General features: G+C 53.7%; 1 protein-coding gene and 1 non-coding gene across 2 annotated transcripts; both read left to right on the top strand.

Annotated features, from left to right (window-relative positions):
* The first annotated feature begins 1038 nt into the window (after window positions 1-1038).
* Window positions 1039-26698, top strand: TNPO2 (transportin 2). Its single transcript, XM_065419711.1, has 24 exons — window positions 1039-1137; window positions 1450-1525; window positions 2786-2935; window positions 4132-4238; window positions 6470-6603; window positions 7963-8044; window positions 8925-9047; window positions 10176-10294; window positions 11806-11866; window positions 14143-14311; window positions 14589-14741; window positions 15478-15703; window positions 16507-16678; window positions 17377-17463; window positions 17725-17832; window positions 18208-18366; window positions 18456-18543; window positions 19205-19303; window positions 19909-20004; window positions 20758-20833; window positions 22573-22672; window positions 23529-23603; window positions 24340-24470; window positions 25888-26698. The coding sequence occupies exons 1-23, from the start codon at window positions 1039-1041 to the stop codon at window positions 24445-24447; spliced, it is 2667 nt and encodes an 888-aa protein (XP_065275783.1). The 3' UTR covers window positions 24448-24470; window positions 25888-26698.
* LOC135892100 (small nucleolar RNA SNORD41) lies at window positions 13022-13089 on the top strand. The gene has a single exon (XR_010562294.1). It is a non-coding gene; the product is annotated as a small nucleolar RNA SNORD41 (small nucleolar RNA).

Below are 26698 nucleotides of genomic sequence, written 5' to 3'. Positions count from 1 at the left end.
GGGGCAGAGAGGAAATGGTGAGGGTGGAGGCTCTCTCCACTCCTCTCTCTGGGCTGTGACTGTTGGTAGAGGAGCACTGGTTTCCATGAAAACTCCCACTCACTTATTTTCAAGGGAAAGAAGATGAGGGCATAGCCCTCCAAAAATCTCTTCATCTCTAAATCCACCGAGTGCTCCTCTTCTGCTGAGCTCCCCACGCGGTTTGGTTTCCTGGTGATAAGCATTTGGGGGACCATAGAAGTTTGGGGTTTCCCCCTACCTATTTCTCCCAGTGCCCCCAGTAATTTGTTCTCCAGTCCAGTTCTAAATATCCCAAATGATGGTGCTTCCCTTGGGAAGTTGATTCCACAGTGCAGTAGGTCCCTTGCAATTAGGAAACATTTCCCATTGTCACCCTAACCTTTCTCCATCGGTTTCCCTGACATTATTCCTAGATCCCTGGAGATGGATGTGATGCTGCTGGGGGAGCAGAAGCGTGTGCCTCTTCCATCTAGGGTGACCAGATAGCAAGTGTGAAAAATCAGGACAGCGGGTGGGGGGTAGTAGGAGCCCATATAAAAAAAAAAAAGCCCCAAATATCAGGGCTGTCCTTATAAAATCGGGACATCTGGTCACCCTACTTCCATCCAATGAGGGCCTGATCCAGCAGCCGCTGAAGCTCCTGGGAAGACTTTCATTGATTTAAATGTGCTTTGGATGGCCCTCTAGCTCTGTAACATGTAATGCTAATATTATCCCCGCTAAACCCACCCTCCAAACCTTAAAACAAAAATAGCATTTTCACTACGTCTAGTCCCTGCAGAAGCAGCAGAAACTTTTCTTGCCTCTGTATGAAGGCAGGCAGGACCTACATGCATTGAGAAGTCCTTTTCTTAGGCAGTGGATCCGAGCGGGGTCCAGTCATAGCGAGTGCAGGTCCATCCTGGCGGACAGCCAGATTTCTGCAATGCCTTATGATCTTCGGTGCAGTTGAGTGAGATGCTCTGAGTGGAGTGTCATTAACCTCGTTTCCTTCCTGGGTAGTTACAGCTCTGCACCATGGATTGGCAGCCAGATGAGCAGGGACTACAGCAAGTGCTGCAGCTACTCAAAGATTCCCAGTCTCCTAACACGGCCACGCAGCGTGTTGTCCAAGATGTATCCTTGGAATAAGCCCCATTCTGCGCTCTAGAAAGTCTTTGCAGAACCAAGTTGTGTATGTTTGCTGTGTAAATTGTGCTGAAAGCGAATGCCCTTTAAGTCGAGGTGCCCTGCATAGCCTTAAAATGGGGGGGGGGAATTTTAGTACTCCTGCCCGTGGACTTATTTTGTTATCTTCGAAGAATCTGTGTCACTGACATGCAGCTTGGCAGCGTGCCCATCTGGTCCTTAATGTTGCGACGCTCTGGTCCAAACAGATGCCGTGCATCAGCCTTCCTGTGAGCCTTTTTCTTTAACCTAGCGCTGTAGAAACTGAAACAACTGAACCAATTCCCCGACTTCAATAACTACCTGATATTTGTCTTGACACGGCTGAAATCGGAAGGTACGTTGTCTGCTGTGATGCAAGTGGATGGAAGACGCATGGGGACTTGTCCCTGTGCCGTTAAGTGTCTCTTATGTGCGAAATTCCTTTGCTGGGGATTGTTGGGATAACTCGCTTGAGCAAGAGAATAGAAAGTTGAGTGTTGGGAGGTGGGTTTCCTTACCGGTGGGGGGGTGGGCGGGCTCCACAGACATATCTGAGCTAGGCCCTCTTGCTTGTTAAATGAGCTTGTATCTGATCTAGGCCTGACACCTTAAGCCCCTCAAGGTTCTTGCTGGAGTATCTTGTAAACTTGAAATTTTAATGCTTTAGAAATGATTTTTCCACAGGGGTTCTTGCAAAAACTAGGCTCTGTTGCAAGTGACTGACTTTCCTAAAACCTTGGAGGTAGTGCTTAGAGTAGGGATCTGGGACTCCTCGGTTTTCTGCCTCTATATGAGACGAAGACTGGGTCAGTAGTTAAGCAGGAGATGGGAAGTCTGTGATTGTTAGGTACTGATCTGCCCCCTCCCCCCCCATAGTATTTGGATGCCTCACAATCTTACACACACACCCTGTGAGGCAGGGAGGTGCTGTTATGCCCATTGTACAGATGGGAAACTGAGGCACGATGAGGCTAAATGGCTTGCCCAAGATCGCTCAGGTGGAGCAGGAATTGAACCCATGGTGCTCTAACCACTGGGCCAGGCTCCCTCTCCAAGCTGAGCCTGCAGTGTTCTGCTCCCAACTGCGGGAGAGATTGTGGACTAGTGGTTACAATAGGGGCACTGGGAGTCAGTACTCCTGGGTTCTATTCCCAGCTGAACTTGCTGAGACCTCTTCAGTAAGTGAGTTCACCTCCTGCTCATTCTGGGCCTCTTCAAAATGGGGCTGGTACTGTCTGTCTCAGGGGAAATGCAAAGCCTTGGAGCACATCGTGAAGGGGGGTTGTGTTCGGAGAGGAATGGCAAGCCATTGTGTTTGGAGATGAAGGTATAGTGTGACTATAACAACAAAAGGCAGATACTGCATCCTAAACCTTTGCGTGCATTGAGATTATAGGCACATGTACCTGGGAAGCAAACCCACATGCTTGATATCCTTTCACCCTACAGCCTGTCAGAGTGCTTTACCGACTCGATATGTATAGAAATCTCTTCTCCCCGAATCACTCGCAGACATGCAGCCACCTCTAGGGGGAGCAGCGACAGCTGTTGGTGGAATTTTTTTATTTTTGTTCTCTTTCCCCCCCCCCCCCTTCCAAAAATTTTCTCTAACCAGACGAACCGACTCGCTCGCTCAGCGGGCTGATCCTGAAGAACAACGTGAAGGCGCACTACCAGAGCTTCCCCCAGCCCGTGGCGGAGTTCATTAAACAGGAATGTCTGAACAACATTGGCGACGCTTCCTCTCTTATCCGAGCCACTATCGGTAAGAGCCGCGGGGAAGGGACAGGGTGGCACTGTGGGAAGTTAGTCCAATTTCAAGTAGCTGATGCCATGTAAGTACATTTGCATGTAGGGGAGAGGAGTATATCGTAATGATCCCCTTAAAGCGAGGCTGTGCTCGCTGGCCTGGAAAATCCTCGATGGCCCATGTTGTGTCGGTTTCTAATCACTGGTCCTGAGCTCTTCCTGCTTCGCCGGCAGTGAAGAATCGGTGATGGGGACTTCGCTGATGCAGGAGGTGGGATTGAACCCTGCTTGTTCTCCTGTAGCTGTACCACCTCCTGCAGGGCCACTAGGAATAAAACACTCTAGCCTTGTCTACCCTTTAGGCCTGGTCCACACTGGGGGGCGGGAGGGGATCGATCTAAGATACGCAACTTCAGCTACGAGAATAGCGTAGCTGAAGTCGACGTATCTTAGATCAACTTACCTCCCATCCTCATGGCGCGGGATCGACGGCCGCGGCTCCCCCGTCGACTCCGCTTCCGCCTCTCGCCCTGGTGGAGTTCCAGAGTCGATGGGGAGCGCGTTCGGGGGTCGATTTATTGCGTCTAGACGAGACGCGATAAATCGATCCCCGATAGATTGATCGCTACCCGCAGATCCAGCGGGTAATGTGGACGTACCCTAAGTGTGAAGGCTTAACTATGCTGGCATAACTAAAGCAGCAAATCTGTCTCCTAATGTAGATGCCGTTACACTGTACTAGGGCTTCTACCAGCATATCTGTTGCTAAAATAATCACGCCTTTTACTGACCTAGTTATGCGGGTAAAACTTTGTCAGTCAGGTCGAAGTCAGTAAAACGACCGGGCGTGGGTCAAAGGTGCACAGAACCGATGCGGAGCAAGAATGTGTCTGTAACGAGAAGGGTGTGCTCAGAAATCCTCTTGTGTAGAAGCCTCCGGTCCTGATCCTTGCCGGGCAGTTCAGGTAGCATCGCTGCTTCTGGAACGTGTGGTTCCTGGAGAAAACTGACCTCCCCTTCTTACCGCTAAAGGGGTAGCGGACAGATACAAGGGTCTGACTGTAGTGTGGTTCTAGGGGATTGGAGGCCTGATTAAACCCACGGTGTTAGAGCAGGCATTGGGGAGGGGATCGTGATAATACCTGTTTGGGGTGGGAAATGACCAGAGCTTACCACAAGGCGTGAAATGTCATGTGTGTTTCCAACTGGCAGGGATTCTAATTACCACCATAGCTTCCAAGGGGGAGCTTCAGATGTGGCCGGAGCTCCTGCCGCAGCTATGCAACTTGCTGAACTCCGAAGACTACAACACGTGTGAGGTAAGACGGTGTCAGGGGAGAGGAGACCGCGGGATTAGGTCAGGGTCTCTCTCGGCTTGGGCGTATCGAAGGCAAACTCTGTCACCTGCTCAAATCCAGCCCAGCTGGGTGGCCCTGGAGTGAACTGAGTTGTCAAATCTCAGTCTGATTCCCATAGGGATAAATGTCCATGTTTCTGTATTATGGTATCGTGCCTCGGTTTCCCCTCTGTAAAATGGGTCTGCTTTCCTAATGTAACCCACACTTGTGGAGTATGGTTCTCTAGCCGTCGGATTGAACCAGAGTACATAGTTCATGAGTCTGTCTAGCTTTTGAGCTGACAAACGTGGGTCTTCTAGCTCAGAGAGTAGATGTTCGTGCTTTTAGATCTAGCAGCCCCCAGTGTGATCCCCACTGCTGACACCCCCCCCGCGCGAAGCATCTCATGTTTCTCTAACATCACTGGCAGACAAGGTAAATACCTAGATAAGGGTTCTGTGAGGGGAGAGCACTTGGAATTCCGCAGATGGAAAACACTGGGGTAGGGTAAAGTACTGTCCTTCCCAGGGCTGCATGGGCATTTTTCAGGGCCTGGGACAAAATCTGAAAGTGGGGGGGCCCCCACTCTTCCAAAAAAAGCCACTTGGGGTAGGGAGGCTGGAGAGCAAATTCGCCCGTTAGTGGCTGCTCCTGCTCAGGGGGATGGACCCAGCTCCCCACTCCGGGTTTGGCCCAGCTGCCCCTCTGTCATAATGGAGGACGTCTGGGTCAAACTTGAGTGAGTGGCGTTGTGACCAGTCACAGAGGGTCTTGGCACCAGGTTGCAATACCCCTTAGTTTGGATCCTTCCATCCTGGAGTGAGGATGGGGGGGGACGGGGACAGACATAAAGAGAACAGGAAGTGGACAGAACTCCTCCCAGCACTCATGTTAGCTATACTGCTACGACTATTCCACTCCGTTTTCCCGCATAGACAAGGGCTTAGACTGTCCTTGCTTAATAGCATTTGAATTGCCTTGTCTGGCCTTTGAAATGAATACCTTCCCGAAGTGATCAGGAGAGGGGTCGAGTTGACTCCATCAATGCTACTATTGTTTAGTCTGAGACTGAAGATGCGGGGACAGCAGCGCCTTGGTTTAGTTGTGAAACTCTCCAGTGAGGTGGGACAGAACTTGGATCCTGTGCAAAGCAGAGATGTAGATAAGGCTAAATCTTGGCAGCTCCTTGCAAGTACTTTCCCACACCCTGCAGCGGAGCGCCCTTGGGTCCAGTTACTGTCTGGGTCCAGTGAAACCCCAATTTGTGTCCATCTGAAGTTGCTAGGGGGAGTGATGATCCCTGTTCCAAAGAGTTCACAGTCTAAATAGACGAGAGAGGGTGAGTGAGGGGGGAAACTGAGGCACAGAGTGGGAAGCCCAAGGTCACGCAGCAGGTGGTCCAGTGACGTGCCCTCTAGACCACACTGCCTTCCTCAGGTTTGGTGATAGTGATAGCGTTGCCTTCTACATAGCTGTGGTTCTCACCATAACTTCAATGGTAACCATTGTGCTTGGGTCTGGGAGTGCTCACAGCAGCACACAAGCAGCCAGGCGACATTTTCCATCCCTTCTTTGTCAACACTCATGGGTTGAGTTTAGATTTCACCTGCGTGTGTCCGTCCAAAGCTATTTTTGCATTGTTCTCCCGAGCACCATACAAATGTCAATCTTCCCTTTCGCTCTGTAGTCAGCCGCCAGCGTCGTGCCTTGGGGTGGGGCGCTAGTCTGGGACTCTGAAGATCTGGGTGCTAATCTCAGCTCCTCCACAGACTCCCTGTGGGACCTTAGCTAAATCTCTCTGTGCTTCCATTTCCCCAGCTGTGGTGGGATAGTACCTCCCAGCCTTAAGGAATGCCTCCCGGTTTGAGGTGTGCAGGTAACCACAGAACTGGGGGTGGGGCTCCGGAACACCTGGCTCTCAGTGGGATGCTCAGACCGCTAGCCTGTGTCACTTTCAGGAGTATCCCCACAGCATGTGCGGTGCTAGAGCACAAGCTCTGAAGATCCAGGTTCTTGCAAGAGCCCTCCCTTTAACTGGGCCCTTCACTGGCTGCTTTCTGGGGGAGTTGGCTGAGGTTCTGAGGGAAGGCTAAAAAGGAATCCTGGGTTAGAGGAATTCTCAATAACCCGGGGTTCTTACTTACAAGGCTCTAACGAGTCCTCTTTCCTTGTGGACCCTTCTGTGAGTGAGCTGACGAGTCTGTTGTGTTTAGGGGGCCTTCGGTGCCTTGCAGAAGATCTGTGAGGATTCTTCCGAACTCCTGGACAGCGATGCTCTGAATCGACCCCTGAACATCATGATTCCCAAGTTCCTTCAGTTCTTCAAGCACTGCAGCCCCAAGATCAGGTGCGTCTTAGCTTGCCTGGCGGTGCGGGGAGTGCTGCGCTCTTCGCTGTAGTGCTGGGGTATGGGTTGGGCGTGCGTGTATGAAACCTCGATGGAGCCCGCCCCTTCGGAACAGCCCACTTTCCTTTCCTGAGTGCATTTGCTTTCTGCTTTGGGGGATGTCTCTGGGCTGGTACCGGAGCCAGACCATGATCGCTGGCAAGATGCCAATGAGCTTCCAAGTGGAGGATCTCTCTCGTTTCTCCCTCCCCCCGCTATCTCTTGATGAGCAGAATGCATGGCCCCGTGCTTCTCAGTAAGCTGAACAGTGTTCAACAACTGACCCAGAAGGAGCAGTGACAATTCTGTACAAGTTGCCAGTTAGAACAGCAATCCTGCTACACAACGTTATGCTCCGAATGAGATTTAAGTAGCATCTCTCCTGTATGATTTATCTTACTTGTCTGGCCCCCATCACGACAATATCGGGGCATTCACCATCTTTTATATGTTAATCCTCATCCCCCCCCCCCTCCGTGGGGCAGGGCTATTATCCCCATTGTACAGATGTGAAACTGAGGCACAGCAGGGCTAAGTGACTTGCCCAAGGTCACACAGGAAGTAGGTGGCAGAGCAGGGAATTGAACCTGCATCTTCGAATTCTAGGTAGTGCCCTAACCACTCCACATCCTTCCTCTCGATCTCCATGCTGTCCCTTCTGGGGTGAAAGAACCAACTTACCCTCTGCACCACAGTGGAGGAGGAGAAATTGGCCCCGGAACCCCAGGGCAACCCCCCCCCCTTAATGTCCAGATAGGGCCCCCTGGTTTCTACAGGCTCTCCCAAGAGAACCCCATCCTGGTGAACTACATGCCACTGGGTTCCATCATCTGCACAGGCTGAAGGGCTGAGCTGGGCCTGCATGCAGCCCACAGAACAGCGGAGAGCTCTTGAGATCAGAGCTGTGTACTGGTCCCACTAATGTCCCCACCCATGGGAAGATCGGAGGTCAAGCCCTGACATGACTAGACAGGGGCTGCTGTTTGAGCAGTGACACACACCTCCTTTGTGCATGGAAGCTGAGCTCACTACCCCGGGAACAATCCCTAGCTTTCATGCAATACTTTTCATCTGTAGATCTCAAAATACTTTTCAAAGGAGGTTGGTCCCATTATCCCCATTTTACAGGTGAAGAAACTGAGGCACCAAGAAAAGTGACTTGCCCAATGTCACCCATCCAGTAGAGCCAGGAATAGAACTCAGGTCTATCCAGTGGGGCCACACTGCCTCCCGATGTCTGTTTCACAAGAGTGGCGGGGTGACCACCTAGAATATCTCAGTGACCCACTATCTTTTTTTCTCCCCCCCGCCCCCGATCAGGTCCCATGCCATCGCCTGTGTGAATCAGTTCATCATGGACCGAGCTCAGGCGCTGATGGATAACATCGACACCTTCATCGAGGTGAGGAGCCAGGAGGCATTTCAACCCACTCTCGCTGGCAGGCCAGACCCACGTGCAGCACTGTGCCTGGATGGTCTTAGACAGACGTGCCTGGCCTAATGTTGCTGGTGTCCTCAGCTCTCCCATGAGGCACCTGTATGCAGACCGCCCTGAGTGCACCACAGCCTGCGATCCCAGAGAACGCCAGTGTGGTGATAACACCCAGCTGTAGCTCTTCATCGGTAGCGCTCAAAGCACTTTATGAAGGAGATTTTACAGTTGGGGAAATCGAGTCACGGAGGTGAAGTGACTTGCATAAGTCACCCAGCAGAGCCAGGAATAGAACCTGGGTCTCTTGCCTCCTAATCCAGGGTGCTGTCCCCTGAGCCGAACTGTCTGCCACGTGGGGGGTAGGGACCATTATTGTATCTGTGCCTAGAACCGTGGAGCCCTGCTCCCGGACGGGGGTGACAAATATTCACAAGCTCTGTCTGGCTCCTTTGTACAAACACCACCTCGTATCTCCCTCCTGTGTTAGCCTCCGACTCGGGCCTCCATTTTAACCCCCCTCCCCCGGACTTCTGGCCTGTGCTGAGCAGTCCCGAATATATCCGTAGCTTCCTGTACTACAGGTCTGCCTCTGTGTAGGCCTGCGCAAAACGGCCCAGTGCACTGGAATTCTCCCCTGGCTCTCACAGGCTCTGTTGTGTGTAGAAATCCCTCCCCCACCCAAGTTAAACCAGAACCGCGCTGTCTGAAACCCAGGCCTGCTCCAGCCCTGTCAGGCAGTGGCCTAGGGACTGGCTAGGCCTCTCTCTTCCATGCCATGGACGTCAGCTAGGGAATTCCTGCTCTAGGGACCCTTGGTGTCGATGAGTCCCAGCTCCCCCTTTCCCCGTAGCACTTGTTCGCTCTGGCGGTGGACGAAGACCCCGAGGTTCGGAAGAACGTCTGCCGAGCGCTGGTGATGCTGCTAGAGGTCCGGATCGATCGTCTGATCCCTCACATGCACAGTATCATTCAGGTGAGTCCCAGAGCGGGATCCCGCAGGCTCTTCTGTGGCGGAATGGGCTTTCTTGGGATGCTGGGGGTCAAATCAGCAATTAACTGCCTCCAGTGTGTGTGTGTGTGTGTGTGTATGAGAGAGAGAATGTAAACGCTGGCCCAAGCATGGGTGGGGAGAAGGAGCAACAGACCTGCTAGTAAACTGGCTTACACTGTGACCAGTTTCTCAGGTCGGTGTGAGCGTCCCCCTTTGGCTGCTGCTTGCCTGCTCCATGCCCGGCCTGGGTTTGCTCTTGTGCCCAGACAAGTCCAGGAAGCTGGGCTTCCCTGGTATAACCTCCGAGGTAGGGGTCACGTCCTCTTCATGCTCTAGTGCTTGATGCATTAGGTCAGGGGTTCTCAAACTGAAGGTCGGGACCCCTCAGGGGGTCGTGAGGTTATTATATGGGCGGGGTTGCGAGCTGTCAGCCTCCACCCCAAACCCCGCTTTGCCTCCAGCATTTATAATGGTGTTAAATATATAACAACGTGTGTTTAATTTATAAGGGGGCGTCGCACTCAGAGTCTTGCTATGTGAAAGGGGTCACCAGTAAAAAAGTTTGAGAGCCACTGCATTAGGCTGTCGGTTTGCCGCAGGCCAACAGCATCCAATTTCACACCTGTGTTTTAAAGGCAATTCCCCCCAGTTGGCATTCGGTCAGGAGGCGGGTGACTGCCCCTACCCGGAGATGTGATGCTGGCTTGATTACAAAGCTTTGGGATGTTGGTTAATGCCCCATAGATTGTGCCCCCTAGCATCAGGTTTCCTGGTGACTCAGGGTGAACATGCTGAGTCCTGCATAGGTTGGGATCAGCCAGGTTGGTCCGCCTTCTGGCATTTCACCACGTAGGGCTGACGGGGGCCTCCTGGGTCATTGACTATAGTCTCCTGCTACCGCAGGCCACCCCTGGGCGTTCATGGCAAATAACGTTCAGAAACGTATCTAGCTTCATCTTCAGGCTGGTTGGGTTAGTGGAGCCAAGTGCATGAGGTTCTCCTTGCACGGCGGGCGAAACAAAGCGCGGGCAGGGGGATCTGAGCCGGTAGCTGCTGTGCCACGGGCCTGCCCTGAAGCTGGCGTTTTATCAGCGCTGCTCTTCTCCCCAGTACATGCTGCAGAGGACCCAGGACAACGACGAGAACGTGGCCTTGGAAGCCTGCGAGTTCTGGCTGACGCTAGCCGAGCAGCCCATCTGCAAAGAGGTGCTGTCCTCGCATCTAGTGCAGTGAGTAGCCTTGCTTCTGTACAAGCCGGGGAAGAGTTGGGAAGCCTGTTGGGGCTGCCACTGCAGCCAGTAAGGGGCGACTGGTTCAGAGAGCTGGGCTAAGCAACCCTGGAGGCACGCTAGGAAAGGACAGGCGAATGCTGTTGCTTGTGAGGGTGTTTGCTCCCCTGCTGATGTTTAAGGGTCTCGTGGTTGGGCTAAGTACAGGGCCTGCTGGGTGACATGCTCTGGCCTGTGATACAGGTGGTCAGATGAAGGCCAGGCACGCATCCCTTTCTGCTGCCAGTTCAGCTTCAGCTTTGCTGCCGCTCTTCCTAGTAAGCGGTGTGCACATGAGCTGGCCAGACCGGAAATAGAACCAGCTGTCTACAGTGAAGCTGACTATGGCTCGTGTGTGTCTTAGCTGGGTTGGCATGTGTCTCAAGGACTGAGTGCTCTGGTGCTGCTTCAGTGCCTGATCTTTGCCTTCACCCACACCCTAGGCTTGCATTGATCAGTAGCCTTGCTCAGGCTCCCCGGTTAGGGGCAATGGACTGAGCGCGGGGCTGGGAGTCAGGACTCCTGGGTTCTATTCCCAACTCGAGGGGTGATCTAGAGGTTTAGAGCAGGGGACTGGAAGTCTGACGCCTAGGTTCCATGCAGTGTGCAGACACCATAAAATTCTCTTCCTTCTATTTTAAAAGAAGGAACATTTAGTGCAAAGAGGGTTTTGGTTTTTTTTAACTAAATAATTGAAGATGGGATTTATGGGCGAGTGCATTGGGAGCTTGAAGTCAGGACTCCTGGATTCCATCTCTAGCTCTGGGGAAGGAGTGCGGTTGAGTGGTTAGCGTGGTGGGGGCTGGGAGTCAGGACTCCTGGGTTCTTTTCCGCTCTGCCACTGATTTTCAGCAAGGACTAGCCGCTTCTGTTTGCTGGTCTGTAAAATGGGCAGAACCCATTGAGAGCTGACTGCCTAGCTCCAAGTATTGGATAAGCCTGAACAGGGGGGTTGGATGTTGGTTATTGCTCAGGGCTGATCTATGCTGGAAACCTAAGTTGGTATGACTACGTCTCTCCGGTGTGAAAAATCCACACTCTTGAGAGACACAGCTGTGGAGTCGTAACCCCTGGAGTAAACAGTGGTAGGTCGATGGAAGAATTCTTCCGTCGACCCAGCTACCGCCCCTCGGGGACGTGGATTAACTAGGGCGACAGGAGAACTGTTGCTGTAGTGAGTCTGTGCTGTAGCATTTTAGGTGTAGCCTCAGTCTCCGATGTCCTGTGCCTGTCCGGCTGTTGGCTCGGAGGCTCTGCACAAGCAGATTCAGTCTGAAGCTCTTGGCTCGTTGCAAGCGGTTTCAATAACCGAACAATTGAAGGCATTTAGAACACAAAACAACTCGCTCGGTTGTCCCCTTTGTTCTCTAGTAGTGGCTGGTTATAGGCGCCTGCCCCACTCTGTGATTTCCACCTCCCTCTACTCAGACCTTGATTTTTGAATCCACCCTTATTCCTGCTCCTCTTGACAGATTGATTCCGATCTTGGTGAATGGAATGAAATACTCTGAAATCGATATCATATTGCTAAAGGTATGTGTCTGTCGATGCAAAGGGGTGGGGGGGTGCGCTTGGGACAGCCAGGATGCCTGTGTTCCTACCCCAGCTCTGACACTGCCTCCTCCTGTGGCCTCGGCCATGTCCCTTCCTTTCTCTTTGCCTTAGTCCTTCCTGACTGTCAAATGGGACTAATGCCTGCTAAATACGATAACTGAAACCTGCTGTGTGTGAAATTCTCTTCTCAAATCATCCCTTCAAAGGGCAGGGAGCTGTATCTGCCTCCAAGTTACCTAGATCATTGTTTGCAAATCAAAATCGGTTTCAATGAGCTGCCTGCCAGCCGTATTGATTTATTAGGGTGTTTGTGTTTGCAGTGTAGCAAAGCATTCAGCATTAATCGAGTTGGGCTGAGAGCTCCGTGGAGCAGGGACTGTTTTCTTGGTGTTTGTACACCACCCAACCCAATGGGATCCTGGCCCATGACTGGGGCTCTTAGGTGCTACCGTAATATATATATTAGTACCTGAGTCTTTGTTACTGGACGCCGTGGCCGTTGGGTAGCCTGAGTAAAGCTAGTTACCAGGTCTCAGTCCCCTCCTGGGACTCACCTTCACATCCAGTCACTCACCTCCCCGCCCCATTGGCACTAGTTAGCCCCCTCTTGTGGCACGGTCAGGAGCGGGCCAGACTGAGATCCAGCTACTGAGGCAGTGAGGTGGGTGTTAGGAGTGAAGCGTGGCTTGCTGTACCCTGGGCACAGGGCATCAGTCTCCAGGACCGTCCTGTCCAGGGCCACGTTACGCACGCTCATGGAAAGGGGAGCCTTGCAGCCGTCTGTGGATTGCTGGCAGCGAAGCTCCCAGTTTCATAGGATCCTTCCTAGAGGGAGGATGGGCTGGCAGGTAAGGTACTGCACTGGGACCTGGGTTCTAGTCTCGACTCTGCCACAGACTCCCCGTTGTGGCCTTGGGCATGTCACTTAATCTTCGTACACCTCAGTTTCCCCATCTGTGCAGTGGGAATAGCGCTTTCTGTTTCGTGTGAAAGCTATCTGGGGCAGGCACTGCGTCTTCAAAATGAGGCCTTGATCCTGGGGCACTACCGTAATACACCTAATAAGGAAGAGGACCTCTAGCAATATTGTAGGTCATAGGTTAAGGTGAGGGAGAGGTACCGGTTCATGACCTCCTGGAAGTGATGCATAATTTCCAACCTGATGACAATGATGGTGGTTGTATTCATACTGTCTGATCCAAGGAGGCGTGACCGGGATCTAAAACAGGAGCATGTGAGGTACAGGCGTGGCCTTAGCAGGGGCCGGGCATCCCGTACTGCTGCGAGATCTCTGCAAAACCGTGCCTGCGAGAACCCAGAAACTTGATCCCACAGCCCCTCATTTCTAGTGGAGGGTAGCACAGGGAACTGGGACTCAGGAGAGCTGGAATCAATTCCCAGCTCCACCACTGGTGCGCTAGGTGACCTGGAGCAAGTCCCTCCCTTCTCTGTGCCTCAGTTTCCCCCCTTGTAAAATGGGGATAATGATACCGCCCTCCTTTGTAAAATGCTTTGAGATCTACCAATGAGACGTGCTAGGTATTGTCCTGATGATGGCTGAACCCTCCGCTTCTCAACAGCGGGGCAGAGAGTGCTTTCTCGGTTGGGTGCCAACACCTCCCCTGTAGAGAGAGAGGGGTTGACAGAAGCTCAGTGTGCAGAGCAGATGCATGTGGCATGAGGGCCTGAGCAGTGTGCTGTGAAGCCACGGGGGTGAATTTCAAAGGCACAGAGGTCAGATGAGCGCCAGAGTCGCTCCCCAAATTTCCCCATAGCACTTAAGGAACACTGTGGGCCATGCCGTGCAGTGGGGGTATGTGAATTCCCAGGCTGTGTATCTTTGGGTACGGCTATACTGCAGCGGGACATGGCATTTTCAGCTCGGGGAGATGCACCCGCGCTTGCTCTGATCAAACTAGCACGCTAAAGACAGACATGTAGTCACGGTGGGCTTGCTGGTTGAGTATGTCCCCGGGGTCTCCGGCAGAATCCTGCTCAGAGTGCTTAGCCTGAGCCGCTGCGACTGCTGCTATTTTAAGTGCTCTAGCCCGATCAGAGCTAGCACAGGTACGTCTCTCCAGGCTGGAAATTACAGCTCCAGCTGCGGTGTAGCTGGACCCCCAGACGCCTGTTGGAGTCCGACTGTGGTTCTTGTTTAAGGGGAAGGGCAGAGGGTCGCCGCTCTCCGGAGCGCCCCACGCTGAGAACTGTCTTACGGCTGTCTGCCGTATCCGAACCGCTCTCTGTCGCCCCAGGGGGATGTGGAAGAGGACGAGGCCATCCCGGACAGCGAGCAGGACATCAAGCCCCGTTTCCACAAGTCGCGCACCGTCACGCTGCAGCACGAGGAGGACCGGACGCAGGATGACGAGGACGGGGAGGATGAGGACGACGACGACGACACGCTGTCGGACTGGAACCTGAGTAGGTCGGGGAGGGGCCGGGCTCGCACTCAGGTCTGGTTTGGGCAGAGCGTTGTCAATGTAAAATAGGGGATGGTCGGGTGACACCGTAGCAAGGCATTGGCCGTAGTGCGGCAGCATCCTCACCCTGCCCGGAAAAGCCGGGTGTCCTAAGTGCTGCCTGCTGGGGACAGTCTGGATTGTGTGTGCAGCACCTGGTGCAGCAGGGCCCTGAGCTGGGGTCGGGGCCTCTTGGCTCTGCCATAATATGAATAATGAACATATCTCCCGCCCCGCAGGGAAGTGTTCGGCCGCGGCCCTGGACGTCCTGGCCAACGTGTTCCGAGACGAGCTCCTCCCGCACCTCCTCCCGCTGCTTAAGGGGCTGCTCTTCCACCCCGAGTGGGTCATCAAAGAGTCCGGCATTCTAGTCCTGGGGGCCATTGCTGAAGGCAAGTGCCATGCGTGGGAGCTGCGGCGATGGATCACATCCACCAAGCAACCTGCCGGGGCCAGTTGATGCTTGGTGGTGGGGAGGCAACCTAACCGATCTAGTGTGCAGTGCTGTACAGGGTGGGGGCATAAGAGCCCCGCAGGAGCAGATGGGGGGGTAATCTATCCCCAATGGATGTCTCATGACCCCTAATTATCAGATGAGCTTAAACCACAAAGCATGAGGCTTTATGTCCTTCCAATGCTTTGTTGGTGACTGCTCTGCCTCTGGCTATCCGTGTTATCCATATAAACATCCAACCCCTCTTTGACTCTTGCTAGGTTCTTGGCTTCCGTGGCATCCTGTGGCAATGAGTTCCAGAGGTTTCTGAGGCTTGGAACTGAACCCTGGCCTGCAATCCTCTTATGTGCCCAGGTCCACTGGCGCTGGTATTTCCTGCCACCTGCCTCAGATGCTTTGGGACTGAGGAACTTGTGGCACGTGATTGGCTTATTTTAAAAAGAAAAAGGCTAAGAGGGTGGTGTCCCAGCAGCTGATCCTTCCCAGAGACCCCTAATGCTTGCTAAGGGATGGGGATCAGGGATAGTGAGTGTCCTTACTCTGACTGCTGGGGGTAGGCCCAGCAGTACCTAGGAGCATCATTAGAGGGAGCCATGGCTGAACAGCCCAATAGAGACTAGGGCTCATACCCTTCTACCCCCTCTTCTGGGCTCTGAGCATTCCCCTCTTCTCAGGCTGCATGCAGGGCATGGTGCCCTACCTCCCTGAGCTCATCCCGCACCTGATCCAGTGCCTCTCGGACAAGAAGGCCCTGGTGCGCTCCATCGCCTGCTGGACCCTCAGCCGCTACGCCCACTGGGTGGTGAGCCAGCCCCCCGACATGCACCTCAAGCCGCTGATGACGGAGCTGCTCAAACGCATCCTCGACAGCAACAAGAGGGTGCAGGAGGCAGCCTGCAGGTACCTGGGAGTGTGGGGCGGTGTTGGGGCGTGGGAATTGCAGACCAGTGCCGAGAGGTTTTCCCATGCTAAAGACAGATTCCTGTGATCAGATTTCCCCTTCCGCAGCTGCAGTCCCCAGCTTCTTTAATCCTGAATCACGCCCCTGGGATATCGGCGAAGGTTTGCCAGCGGCTACGCAAGCCACTGTTCTTAACCAGCATCTGTAGTCACCCTGGCTACGATCTGCGGCTAGCGTCAGCTTCCCAGGACCAGCCACTGGTGCCTGTATCGCCGCTGCAGCAGGTGAACTGAGGAGAGCAGTAACCATCTCTCATAGAGCCATCCTCTCCAACATCCACGGTCTGCCTAGACTGGTCCTGGATGTGAGGCCTGGCTTGAGACATGGTCGCTCCTCAAGCTGGAGCTTCCCCATCTCCCGCCAGGCTTTTCTCTGGACGTGATGAGGAACTTGAAGTTTGATCTTAACCGTGACTGACTGTAATAGCGTGGGTCTGATCCGGAGAATTACCGTGGGGTGGGGAGACGGCCCGGTGCTTCTGGTCAAAGCCAGCGGTTGGGGTGCTTATCGTGGGGTGTGGGGAGCCAGCTCACGCTGGCCCAAATGAGCTGCTTCATGGGCTGTTTTTATTACAAGAGGGAAAACGAAGTGGGTTTCGTCTGCTTTCTGAATTGGACTTACCTGGCTGCCCTCTGCTGAGTCTGCCGCCGGCTTCGTGCGGCTTCCTGGGACCCGTCAGGTTCTCTTTGGGCTAATGCTGTTTGTTGTTCTTCCCTCTCCCCCCCCCCCCCCCCCATCCCAGCGCCTTTGCAACCCTGGAGGAGGAGGCTTGCACGGAGCTGGTCCCTTACCTCAGCTTCATCCTGGACACCCTGGTGTTTGCCTTTGGGAAATACCAGCACAAGAACTTGCTGATCCTGTACGATGCAATTGGCACCCTCGCCGATTCCGTGGGGCATCACCTAAACCAACCGGTATGTGCCGCCTACACCCTCCATCCGACTGATTGCCGGGGGCACCGGTGCTAGCATTCACACGCCAACTGCTGCAGCCTCGTTTCACCCGCACAGCATGACAGTAATAAAGCACCTTGGCCGCTTTCCCCTGATGTCTGCTGACCCCTCCATTCCTTGCCCTTACAAACTTGCTGCTGCTGAGGGGATAGCAATTGACGTGGGTGGAGTGAGTACCAGTAGCTGCGCAGTGCAGCACTTGCTTGTCAGCAACCGCTGGGGCTGCGTTACCAGGTTCCCTTGGTGCCTGCTCCACGTAGCTCCGCACCCAGGAACAATGATGAAGGAAGAAAATTCGAATCCTGAAGCAGTGTGTGGACTGTTCTGGCTTTCTGAGAGTTCTGGGCTGAGCTTAGATTGCTGGAGAGGGATGGTGCAGTGGTTAGCACGGTAGCCTGGGGCGTGGGGACCTGGGTTCGGTTCCTAACTCTGCCACAGACTCCCCATGAGACCTTGGGCAAGTCACTTAACCTCTCTGTGCCTCAGTTCCCCAACTGTAAAATGGGGACAAGAGCACAGCCCTACAGAGTGCAATGTACTCAGATCGGATGGTGATGCAGGGGTGGAGAGGGGTATATAAAAGTACCCATGCTAGACCTTAGTGTTAACCCTTCCCCCCCATGATAACACTGGTCTCTTTTCCTGCCTCCTTCCTGTAGGAGTATATCCAGAAGCTGATGCCCCCTCTGATCCAGAAGTGGAATGAACTGAAGGATGAGGACAAGGATCTCTTCCCTCTGTTAGAAGTGAGTGACTGAGAAACAGGTGGGAGAGAGCATGCTGGGAGATACAGTCATGTATCATGGTCTCCCATCTTCAGCAGCAGCTGACGCCTGAGTTGTAGTGTGGTGGCTTAGCCTGGGGAGGGGGAGAGGTGGGATCGGAAGGATAAAACCCTGCGATGTGTGAATTGGAACAGACCTGTGTGAGATCGGGATAAAAGGAGGGGTTAGGTCTGACGGACCCCTCTGAACGTCCTCTCTGAGGTGTCGTACATCTCTCTCCAGTGCTTGTCGTCTGTAGCAACCGCTCTCCAGAGTGGCTTCCTTCCGTACTGTGAACCCGTCTACCAGCGCTGCGTGACGCTGGTGCAGAAAACGCTGGCGCAGGCCATGGTAAGTGCTGGACTCCTCGCGGCAGGTGAGACAGGGAGCTTGGGCCGTTGTCCTTCGTCTTGCACTCATGCCTGGGAGCATCGAGTGCAGGTGGGGCCCCGTTGTCGGGAGCTGTGGGGACAAAAGTCCAGCCTGTCCCAAAGAACCTGCGATTGAAATAGACGAGACAAAGGCCACATCTTTCTCCCCGGTTTACAGGTGGGACCCAGGGAAGGGGAGTGACGTGCTCAGCTCAGAATTGAATCTGGGTCTCTTGAGCACCAATCCAGTGCCGTGGCCACAAGCACAGCACGTAGGGCTCTGAGCTGAGGGTGTTTCGGGGGTGGGGGGTTCCCTTTGGTAAAAGACTTTGCCTTTAACCCCTCTCCCGATCAGATGTACAATCAGCAACCGGACCAGTATGAGGCCCCCGACAAAGATTTCATGATCGTGGCGCTGGATCTGCTGAGCGGCTTGGCGGAGGGCTTAGGGTGCCACGTGGAGCAGCTGGTGGCCAGAAGCAACATTATGACGTTGCTTTTCCAGTGCATGCAGGTGAGCCGGCTCCGGACCCTGGGTTAACAGCTGCGTCCCTGGGCGGCTGACTCGCTCCCAGTCTAACCCTTCCCTGTTGCTCCGTGCAGGACACCATGCCGGAGGTTCGGCAGAGCTCCTTCGCCCTCTTGGGAGACCTCACCAAAGCCTGCTTCATGCACGTCAAGCCCTGTATCGGTAGGTCCCTGTGCCGATCCCTCACTTTGCTGCCGCGGTCACGGGGGCCCTCTTGCCTCTGGAAGTGATGGAGAAGTTGGTCAAGCGGAGCTCTTGCTATGACCGTCACAGTATTCATACTGTCTGATCCAGAGCGAACGGCAGAGAGGGACAGGCTGGCCTTGAGATTGGGGAGCGGGGCTTGGACATGGGAGACGCTGGGTTCAATCCCAGCTCTGGCACAGGTTCCCTGCATGACTTCGGGCAAGTCATTAAATAGCGTACGTGCCTCAGCTTTCCCTTCTGTAAAATGGGGGTGAGGATCCTTTCCTTTGTCCGGCCTGCGAGCTCTTAGGGGCAGGGACTGTCTCGCTCTGTATTTGGGCAGCTCCTGGCACCAGGAGGCCCCAGTCTCAGGTCGGGGCTCCAGCCAGTACCACGTGGAGGAAGAACTGGCTCATCTGTAGGCCCCTTCACACAGTGCTGGTCCCGAAAAGAGCCAGAGACTCTATGAAGCCAACCAAGGGCTTTGTGCTGCTATTGACTTTAGCTAGAAAGTGCCCAGATACTACGGTGATGGGAGGGGCGGTACAATACCTTAGATGGTATGTGCCCCACCTGCGATCTCTACAGCACTAACTCTATGTCCTTCCTCCTCCTCCTCCTCCTCCTCTCTGCTCAGCTGAGTTCATGCCCATCCTGGGCACCAACCTGAACCCGGAGTTTATCTCGGTGTGCAATAACGCTACCTGGGCCATTGGGGAGATCTGCATGCAGATGGGTAAGCGTGCCGAGAGCTAGCCAGGCTGGCACTGGCCTCTGCTGCTCTCTCACTCCCACACCAGTGCTGTTAGGGACGACCACGCTGCGTCCTTCCCTGCCGACAAGAGGGTAGTGCACCAGCACACATCCTCGGGGGAGAGGTGGTGAGCTCTAGGGGTTGTCTAGTGCCTCGGAGTTAGAGCCGGCAGGTGTTGGGGCTGATCTTGTTGAGCCGGGGGCGCTGGTGGGAGCTGCATCGCAGCTTGCTTTGGATACAGTAACCCTGGCGTTTAGTGCTAGATCAGTCCCTGCACCACAGAGAGGTGGAGATCCCACCTCATGCAATGGGTCGGTGGCTCTGGCATTGTGTGTACAGTGTGGGGAGGGGGGCTGGAGTCAGGACTCCTGGGTTCTACTCCTAGTCTAGGCCTTGTCTAGTCTGCCACTCTTTGATCTTGGACATTTCCTTATCCGTGCCTCAGTTTCCCCATCTGCAGTGGCGCTAATCCCGATCTGCCTCTCAGAGGGGCTGTGAATGAATATTCATTCACTGAGATCTGCCCTAGGGGGAAGCTTAATGAGCCACGTCAAAGATGGAGCTGACCGCACTCTCCTTCCTGGCAGGGGCGGAAATGCAGCCGTACGTCCAGATGGTCCTGAACAACCTAGTGGAGATTATCAACCGGCCAAACACCCCCAAAACGCTGCTGGAGAACACAGGTGAGTTGGGGACCCCAGCATGTCACCCCCAACCTCTGGCTCTGCGCATGTGAGGGACTGCAGTGATTGGAGTGAATCCCGCTATTTGATCTCACTCCCAAGAGCGAAACTGGCTTGGACGCCAGTGGGAACAAGGTCTGACCAGGGAGACACCGATTTGCCATCGGCTGGAAATGTGTCTAAATGGGAGTCAATAGGGGGGATGGAGGAGCTGCTCTCCCTGTTGCCACCCTTAAATGGGGGTAGGGCTGCTGGCCTGTCCCCCAGCCCAGAATTGCACACAGGCACCTGTTCTTAAAGGGGCTCTGCCCTGGAACAGCTGGTCCTTGGGCCTTTAAAGGGTAGACCCACTTTCTACAGGTGGTTTCCCTGGGGTAGGGCCCTTGAGCCTGGTGAAAGAAGCCAGTCGACAGCCAAAATCTACATGTACAGTCCTGACAGCAGCAGAGCAAGCTTCCCAAACACCAGTTCCTGCCTCTGGGCATCAGCTCCGCCCTGGAGGGCAGCCACTGGCCAAGATGGGAGTTCGGTCTTTGGCCCGTCCAGTTTTCTGTTTCGCTGCTGAGGCGAACTGGACCAGTGCTACCAAATGGCCCATCAGCTCGCTGTTGATCTTGGCCAGACCTGACCTGGCCACTCGAGAGGGGAAAGGCGTTTCGCTCTCCCAGTTCCCTAGTTGCTTCTCTTGGCGTGTGCCGCGTCCTCCGGACATACTCACTGCTCAGATCCGTGATGGGATTGTCTCTCTTCCAGCCATCACCATCGGACGCCTGGGTTACGTTTGCCCTCAAGAGGTCGCGCCAATGCTACAGCAGTTTATCAGACCCTGGTTAGTGAAACCGCAGTCGGAGAGGGGGAAATAGAGCGTTTGGTAGAGAACAGGTGTTTGGCTGAAGCGTTCATGGCTGCTGCCTGGGGGGAGGTGGTCTGTTCCAAGGGGCAGCACGGCCTGATGGACATCTTGGCAAAAAGCTTCCAGTGGTCCAGGCTCTTCTGCCAAGCTCTTTGCACCAGTGCATTCTGGGATCCTAAAGCCCCAAGCCCATACTGCCCAGTGCAGTTGTGGGAGCAGGGGTTTTTGGGTAACTTCGAGATGAGATCCTGCCTGTGGGATGGAGCTGGGTGAACTGGGGCAGCACGCGTGCCTGTCTATGCTTGAAATGGGGATTCAACGGGACCTGAATCAAGGACCCTGCTCTGCCACTGACAAGTCACCCAGTGTCTCTGCCTCAGTTTCCCCATCTGGATAATGGCACTGCCCTGTCTCAGTTGTGAGGAGGATTGGGAGGTTCTCAGATACTACAGCAACCGGGGCCATGAAACTACCTGAAATAGCATTTGACATATCCAGACCTGAGCCTGCTCTGTGTGGGTGTGACACTTACCTGCCATCTGTGAGGGCTGTGTATTGCATAACTGTGTCTGTGTGGATGGAGCTTCACCCTCCATCTTCTCTTGGGGGGTGGATTTGCCAGTCTTTAGAAATAATTCCAGCCCCCCCCCCCCCCCCAACCCCTCCCTGTGGCGGTCTTTCCTGAGTCTCCAGATCGGCTGCTCCTTGCATGCCCCAGCTTCTCAAAAGGGTTTGGTGAAACTCGATGCGCGATCCCACACCAGGGAGAGGTTCTAACTGAACTGGCACGTACCTGAGCAAGCTTCTGTCCTGGGGGACCTCCCCCACAGACTCCCCCATGTCTCTGGCAGAGGGGGTGACTAAACTAGTCCCCTGAGCAAAGGGAATACAACCCGGGGCTTGTTTCCGTAAACAAAGGCTGGGAACAGGAGCAGCAGACTCCTTCCCCAGGGAGCCGGCAGCTCCGATTTCCCTAGAGAGAAGCTTGCCTGCCTCATCTGCAGTGCAGCGCTGGCTACGTTTAACAGAGACTTTGCTTTAATAGAGACTCCGCCCACCCCCGGTTGGGATCTTACAGAAGTTTTTGGGGGGAGTTGGACTCCAGCTAACTCAGTGTCCTGTTTAAAAATACCCCCCCTCCCCCCAAACTTCCCCAGGTGGGTGTTTTAATCTGTTAACGCTGCAGTGTGCTGACAAGGATGCCAGCGCTCAGCGTAACTGCGTGAACGGTAGCTCAGACCGGGCCCCAGCAGGCGAGTGAGGCCAAGTATAGCACAGAGCCGGCTTCCAGCGACCCAGGGGAAAAAAGGCCCCGAGTTATCGCAGTATCTGAAACCTCAGATGAGTTACTGAGCGGGGAAGGAGGCAGGATGGGCCAATGGAGAGGTACTGGACTGGGCGTTTGGGTGCTAATCCCAACGCTGCCATTGAGTCTGGGGGAGATCCGTTTGTCAGGTATCTAGGGACAGAAGGATGAGAAGCTAATACTGGCATGGAGGTCTCTGCACTAACACCGGGGATCCCCAGGTGCTAATTCTACTATACTAGGGAGTAACTTAGCTCTGGTTCTTGGGCTCGACTGCCACGGGCTCATCTGCCTAGCTGTGGTGGCACCAGTGCACCGGCATTGCTGGATGTGCAGCTGTTCAGCCTAATGGTCCTGCTCCCTGCTCAGCCCCTCCGGCACTGATCGTGGGCTGTGCTCTACCTTCCAGGTGTACGTCTCTGCGGAACATCCGTGATAACGAAGAGAAGGACTCTGCCTTCCGCGGCATCTGCATGATGATCGGGGTGAATCCCGGCGGAGTCGTGCAGGTAACAGCGCTTCAGCCGTTCTCTAGGACTGCGTGACGGCCGGAGTAGCTGGCTGGACCTCCCTCCACACAATGCCCTCCTACCCAGCTGCAAAGGGAGAGAGACAGACATCGCAGAACTGTCTCACCCTGCACTGGAGCGTTAGTGTCTGCACTGACTCCAGGAGCGGGTGCCTGACAGAGTCCCGCTCCCCATAGCACAGTGCCCCCTAGTGCTGCACTGGGGTATTGGGGTCTGTACTAATGTCAAGGGGAGAGTGCCCCCTACTGAGTCACTGACCCTGCAGCATAGCGCCCTGTAGAGCCGCACTGGGGGTAGCATCGACCGAAGGAAGAGTTCCCCCGTCCAAGCCACTCGCGCCTCTCCCTGCAGCAGCCTGGGATTTGCCTTGTTAAGCCCTGACCCTGCTTTGCTTGTGATATCGGACAGATTCCCCAAGACGGTGTCGCTTCACACCATAAACCCAACTCTTTAATCTAGCGGGGAAAGGCATAACAAGAGCCAATGGCCGGAAGCTGAACGTAGAAAAAAATCATAGTAGAAATAGGGATGATTTTTTAACAGTAGGGTAATTAACTACCTAGGGGCATGGTGGATTTTCCATCATTCGCGGCCTTTAAGTCCAGGCTGGTATTGGAGTGGAATTGCTGCTGTCGTTACGGTTGAGCAGCACTTGCCGCAGCTCATCCGGAAGCACTGGGCTTGCTACGGGAATTGCTGGGGAAGTTCCCTGGCCTCAGTTCTGCAGGAAATCGGACTGGATCGAACGGTCCCGCCTGGCCTTAACATGGGACTCTTGATTCACGCTGTGCTGGGGTCTGTCGGCTCTTTCCCAAGCGCCTTTATCCTGTTCCAGGACTTTATTTTCTTCTGCGATGCTGTTGCTTCGTGGGTGAGCCCTAAGGACGACCTGAGGGACATGTTTTATAAGGTAAGTCGCGCGTCGTAAGGGGGAGGGGCAAGAGAGGCCTCACGCAGCTGAGCCCTCAGTCCAGTTATGGATCAACTATGCAGACTAATGCCGTGGGGGAGGGGCTTCCTTGTCATCGCAAGCAGGTGAATTGATGGGCCTGGTCTCTAGCTCCATTTATTCGCTGACTGAGAGGGGGCGCTCTCCAATGGCTAGAGCTGGGGAGATCAGGACTCCTGGGTTCTTTTCATGGCTTTGGGCGGGGAATGGGGTCTTTCCAGCTCTGCCACTTCAGCGCTCTGTGCCTCCATTTCCCCATCTATAAACTGGGGAGCCCGTCACCTGTAGGGTGGTGGTGAGGCTTTGTGTGTATTATAGCGCTCAGAGGCCTCCATCTGCAGAGTGACACTGTCATGGTGTCTTGGTTGTGCAGGCGATATGCATTACTAAACACTGGAACCGCCAGCGTTGGCTGGATTTGTTGTTTGGCCTCACCAGTGGGCCCACAGCACGAATCCCTGCAGCTACTGGGTTAGTGTTGGCTGATCGCAGTGCTGGCCCGTCTGCAGCTCCGAAGTGGAAGAGTCCACCTCTTCCCTCTGCAGCGCACGGAGCGTGGGTGGAGCTGTTCATCTTCCTCTAACTCCCAGGATTCTCGCAGTAACAGGGCTGTAGGCATAGCCACGCGCCTGTATTTCCACCTCCCCTGCCCACACACGAGCTTGTGCACTCCCATCTTGCTGCTCTTCCTCCTCAGATTCTTCATGGCTTCAAAGACCAAGTTGGCGAGGAGAACTGGCAGCAGTTCTCGGAGCAGTTCCCGCCTCTGCTGAAGGAGAGGCTAGCTGCATTCTACGGGGTCTAGGCAACGCAGAGAAACCGAACTAGGTGAGTTTGGACACAGGGGACCGTAGCTGGTTCTGCTGGATCAGCCAGTGTGGTGGTGGTGGGCGTAGACTTTTAGCTCCCATTCTCATGGGCTAAAACCTCTCATTGCCCCTCTTTCCACCCCCCCACTCCCCTGGCAAATAGGTTTGAAGTGTTAACATGGTGAGAAGTTGATGGAGAGAAGAGAGATTAAGTGGGAAGGCAGGTGGGTGAAGGGTATGGAGCACAGGGCTGGGAGCTGCCAGTCTCCTGGGTCTGCCGCTGACTTAATGTGTCCTTGGACAGGTCACTTCCTCTCTCTACCTCAGTTTCTCCATCTGTAGTGGAAGTGTGATGTCTCCCTTGTTGGGGCAGAGGGTGGAGCTTATGTTGATTGATGAACCTGCATTAAGATCCTCCGGCAAAATGTCAGTTTCTAATTGTCAGAAGAGTAGAACTGGTGAAAAGCAAACCAGATGTTTAGTGTCCGGGAAGTGAGGAGAGGCAGTGTTGTCTGAGTGGCAGAATGCGATTCAGGCCTCCTGCTTCGAGTTTCCACACTGTGAAACGAGGACAATTACTCAACCTTTCTCTCAGAGGTGCTGAGGTCTTTGAGCAAAACCGGTGTGAAGTGTGGAAAAAAAATTGTAAGCCCTGAGGCAGCACACTCCGGAAGACCCAGCAGCCCAGACGCTCAATCTGTTTGCCCACCCTTAACGTGCGGACAAAGAGACGAAGGTCAATTTAAACACCGATTTAGGAGCCTGACTTTCGTGGACCGTTAGCTTCCATTGAAGCTGGGGATTTCTGGGTGCTGAGAATCAGGTCTCTCATTGATCATGCACCCAAGCTTTAAAACTTTGGCCTAAATATTTCTCTTCTCCTCCCCCAAAAAAACTCTTACCCGGAACAAAGAGTTTTGACAAGTAAAGTCAGCAGATGGAAAGTTTGCAAAGCTGATCTGATGCCCCAAAGCAGGGGAATATGAAGTCAGCCTGGTTGTGTTTTGCCTTCAAAACATCAGGGCTTATCAAATCTCATCTGTCTTAATTTTGCTGGAGGACTCCTTGGCAGTCTAGGTTGTGGCTTGTGAGCTCTGTCTGCCCACCAACTGAGGTGTTGGATTTTTAACCAAGAGCTCTTCTCCGAGCTGTTGCTTGGACAATTGAGTTATCACAACAAGTTTCAGCCAACCTGGATACAAATTTCCTCCTCCTCTGCATCACATGTGATGCTATAACCTGCTAGTTTTCCCATTGCCAGAGTCTTCCAGGAAAAGCAGGGGGAGATGAGACTTGTGTCTAATAATGACGGCAGCTATTCTGAGTCCCTTTCAGAGGGCTTCATTTGGTGTGTGTGTGTGTGTGTGTGTGTGTGTGTGTGTGTGTGTGTGTAAAACCTCGACTAACTGGTGCCCTCTCTCTTGTGTCTCCTCCAGGTTCCTGTATGTGCTGGGAGGGTTACTGGGAACTCGTCCACAGGTGTTGCAGAGCCCTGTTAATGGGGGGTTAGGGAGGAAGGGAGGAGCATTGTGGGACATAAAATGACTTCCCTCCCATCTCCTGAAATTTAAAGGGGGGGGACCGCCGAGATCAATTCAAACAAGCAACCAGGGAATCTCAGCGATTGGGAAAAGGGGCTCTTTCCTCCTTTTTCAGGGGTCATCTCTGGTAGATGGGGATGGGGTGGGGGTTGGCCGTGGGCCGAAATAGGGGAGCGATCTTAAACTGCAACACTTCCTGAGAAGGGGATCTAACTAGGGCCATAATAGAAAAGGACTAGCTAATAATAATAATAATTAAAAAAAAAAAATCATTTAAAGGCTAGGTTTTAAAAACAAAGATATGAATAAAAAGCTAAAATTGGATAAAAAGTTCGAATGGTTAAAAATCTAGCTGTCGAGAACGGAAGGGTCAAACTCTAATAAACACAAGGTTATACTACTGTATAAATATTACCAGTCACCGGTGTTTGAGATCAGCTTTTCCTCACCTCTTCCAGACTGCATGGTGACAGAAGTAGACTAGCAATCCTGTGAGTAGCCCATAATTAAGTGTAATCGTTTTTCATCTAGAAACTTAAAACAGCAAGAAAAAAACCTTTTCTGAAATAGTTTCCATGGCAGCGTTTACTGGATGCGATGCATAAAACCCCCCAACCCATAAGGATCTCCTGAGCGGAGATCCAGTCGATTTCTATTGTGAAGGGGGCCCTTGTAACAAATACTGTCGGAGAAGCATGTTTTTTAT

Source organism: Emys orbicularis, chromosome 19 (genome assembly GCF_028017835.1).
Source record: "Emys orbicularis isolate rEmyOrb1 chromosome 19, rEmyOrb1.hap1, whole genome shotgun sequence".
In the NCBI taxonomy this organism is placed as follows: Eukaryota; Metazoa; Chordata; order Testudines; family Emydidae; genus Emys; species Emys orbicularis.
Note: the sequence above shows the minus strand (reverse complement) of the source record. Positions and strands in the feature narration are given on the sequence as shown.

Coding starts and splice junctions, on each gene's coding strand:
- TNPO2 (XM_065419711.1), top strand. CDS start 1,039: ATGGATTGGCAGCCAGATGAGCAGGGACTACAGCAAGTGCTGCAGCTA. Junction 1,138..1,449: donor CGCAGCGTGTTGTCCAAGAT/GTATCCTTGGAA, acceptor CTAGCGCTGTAG/AAACTGAAACAACTGAACCA. Junction 6,604..7,962: donor CACTGCAGCCCCAAGATCAG/GTGCGTCTTAGC, acceptor GCCCCCGATCAG/GTCCCATGCCATCGCCTGTG.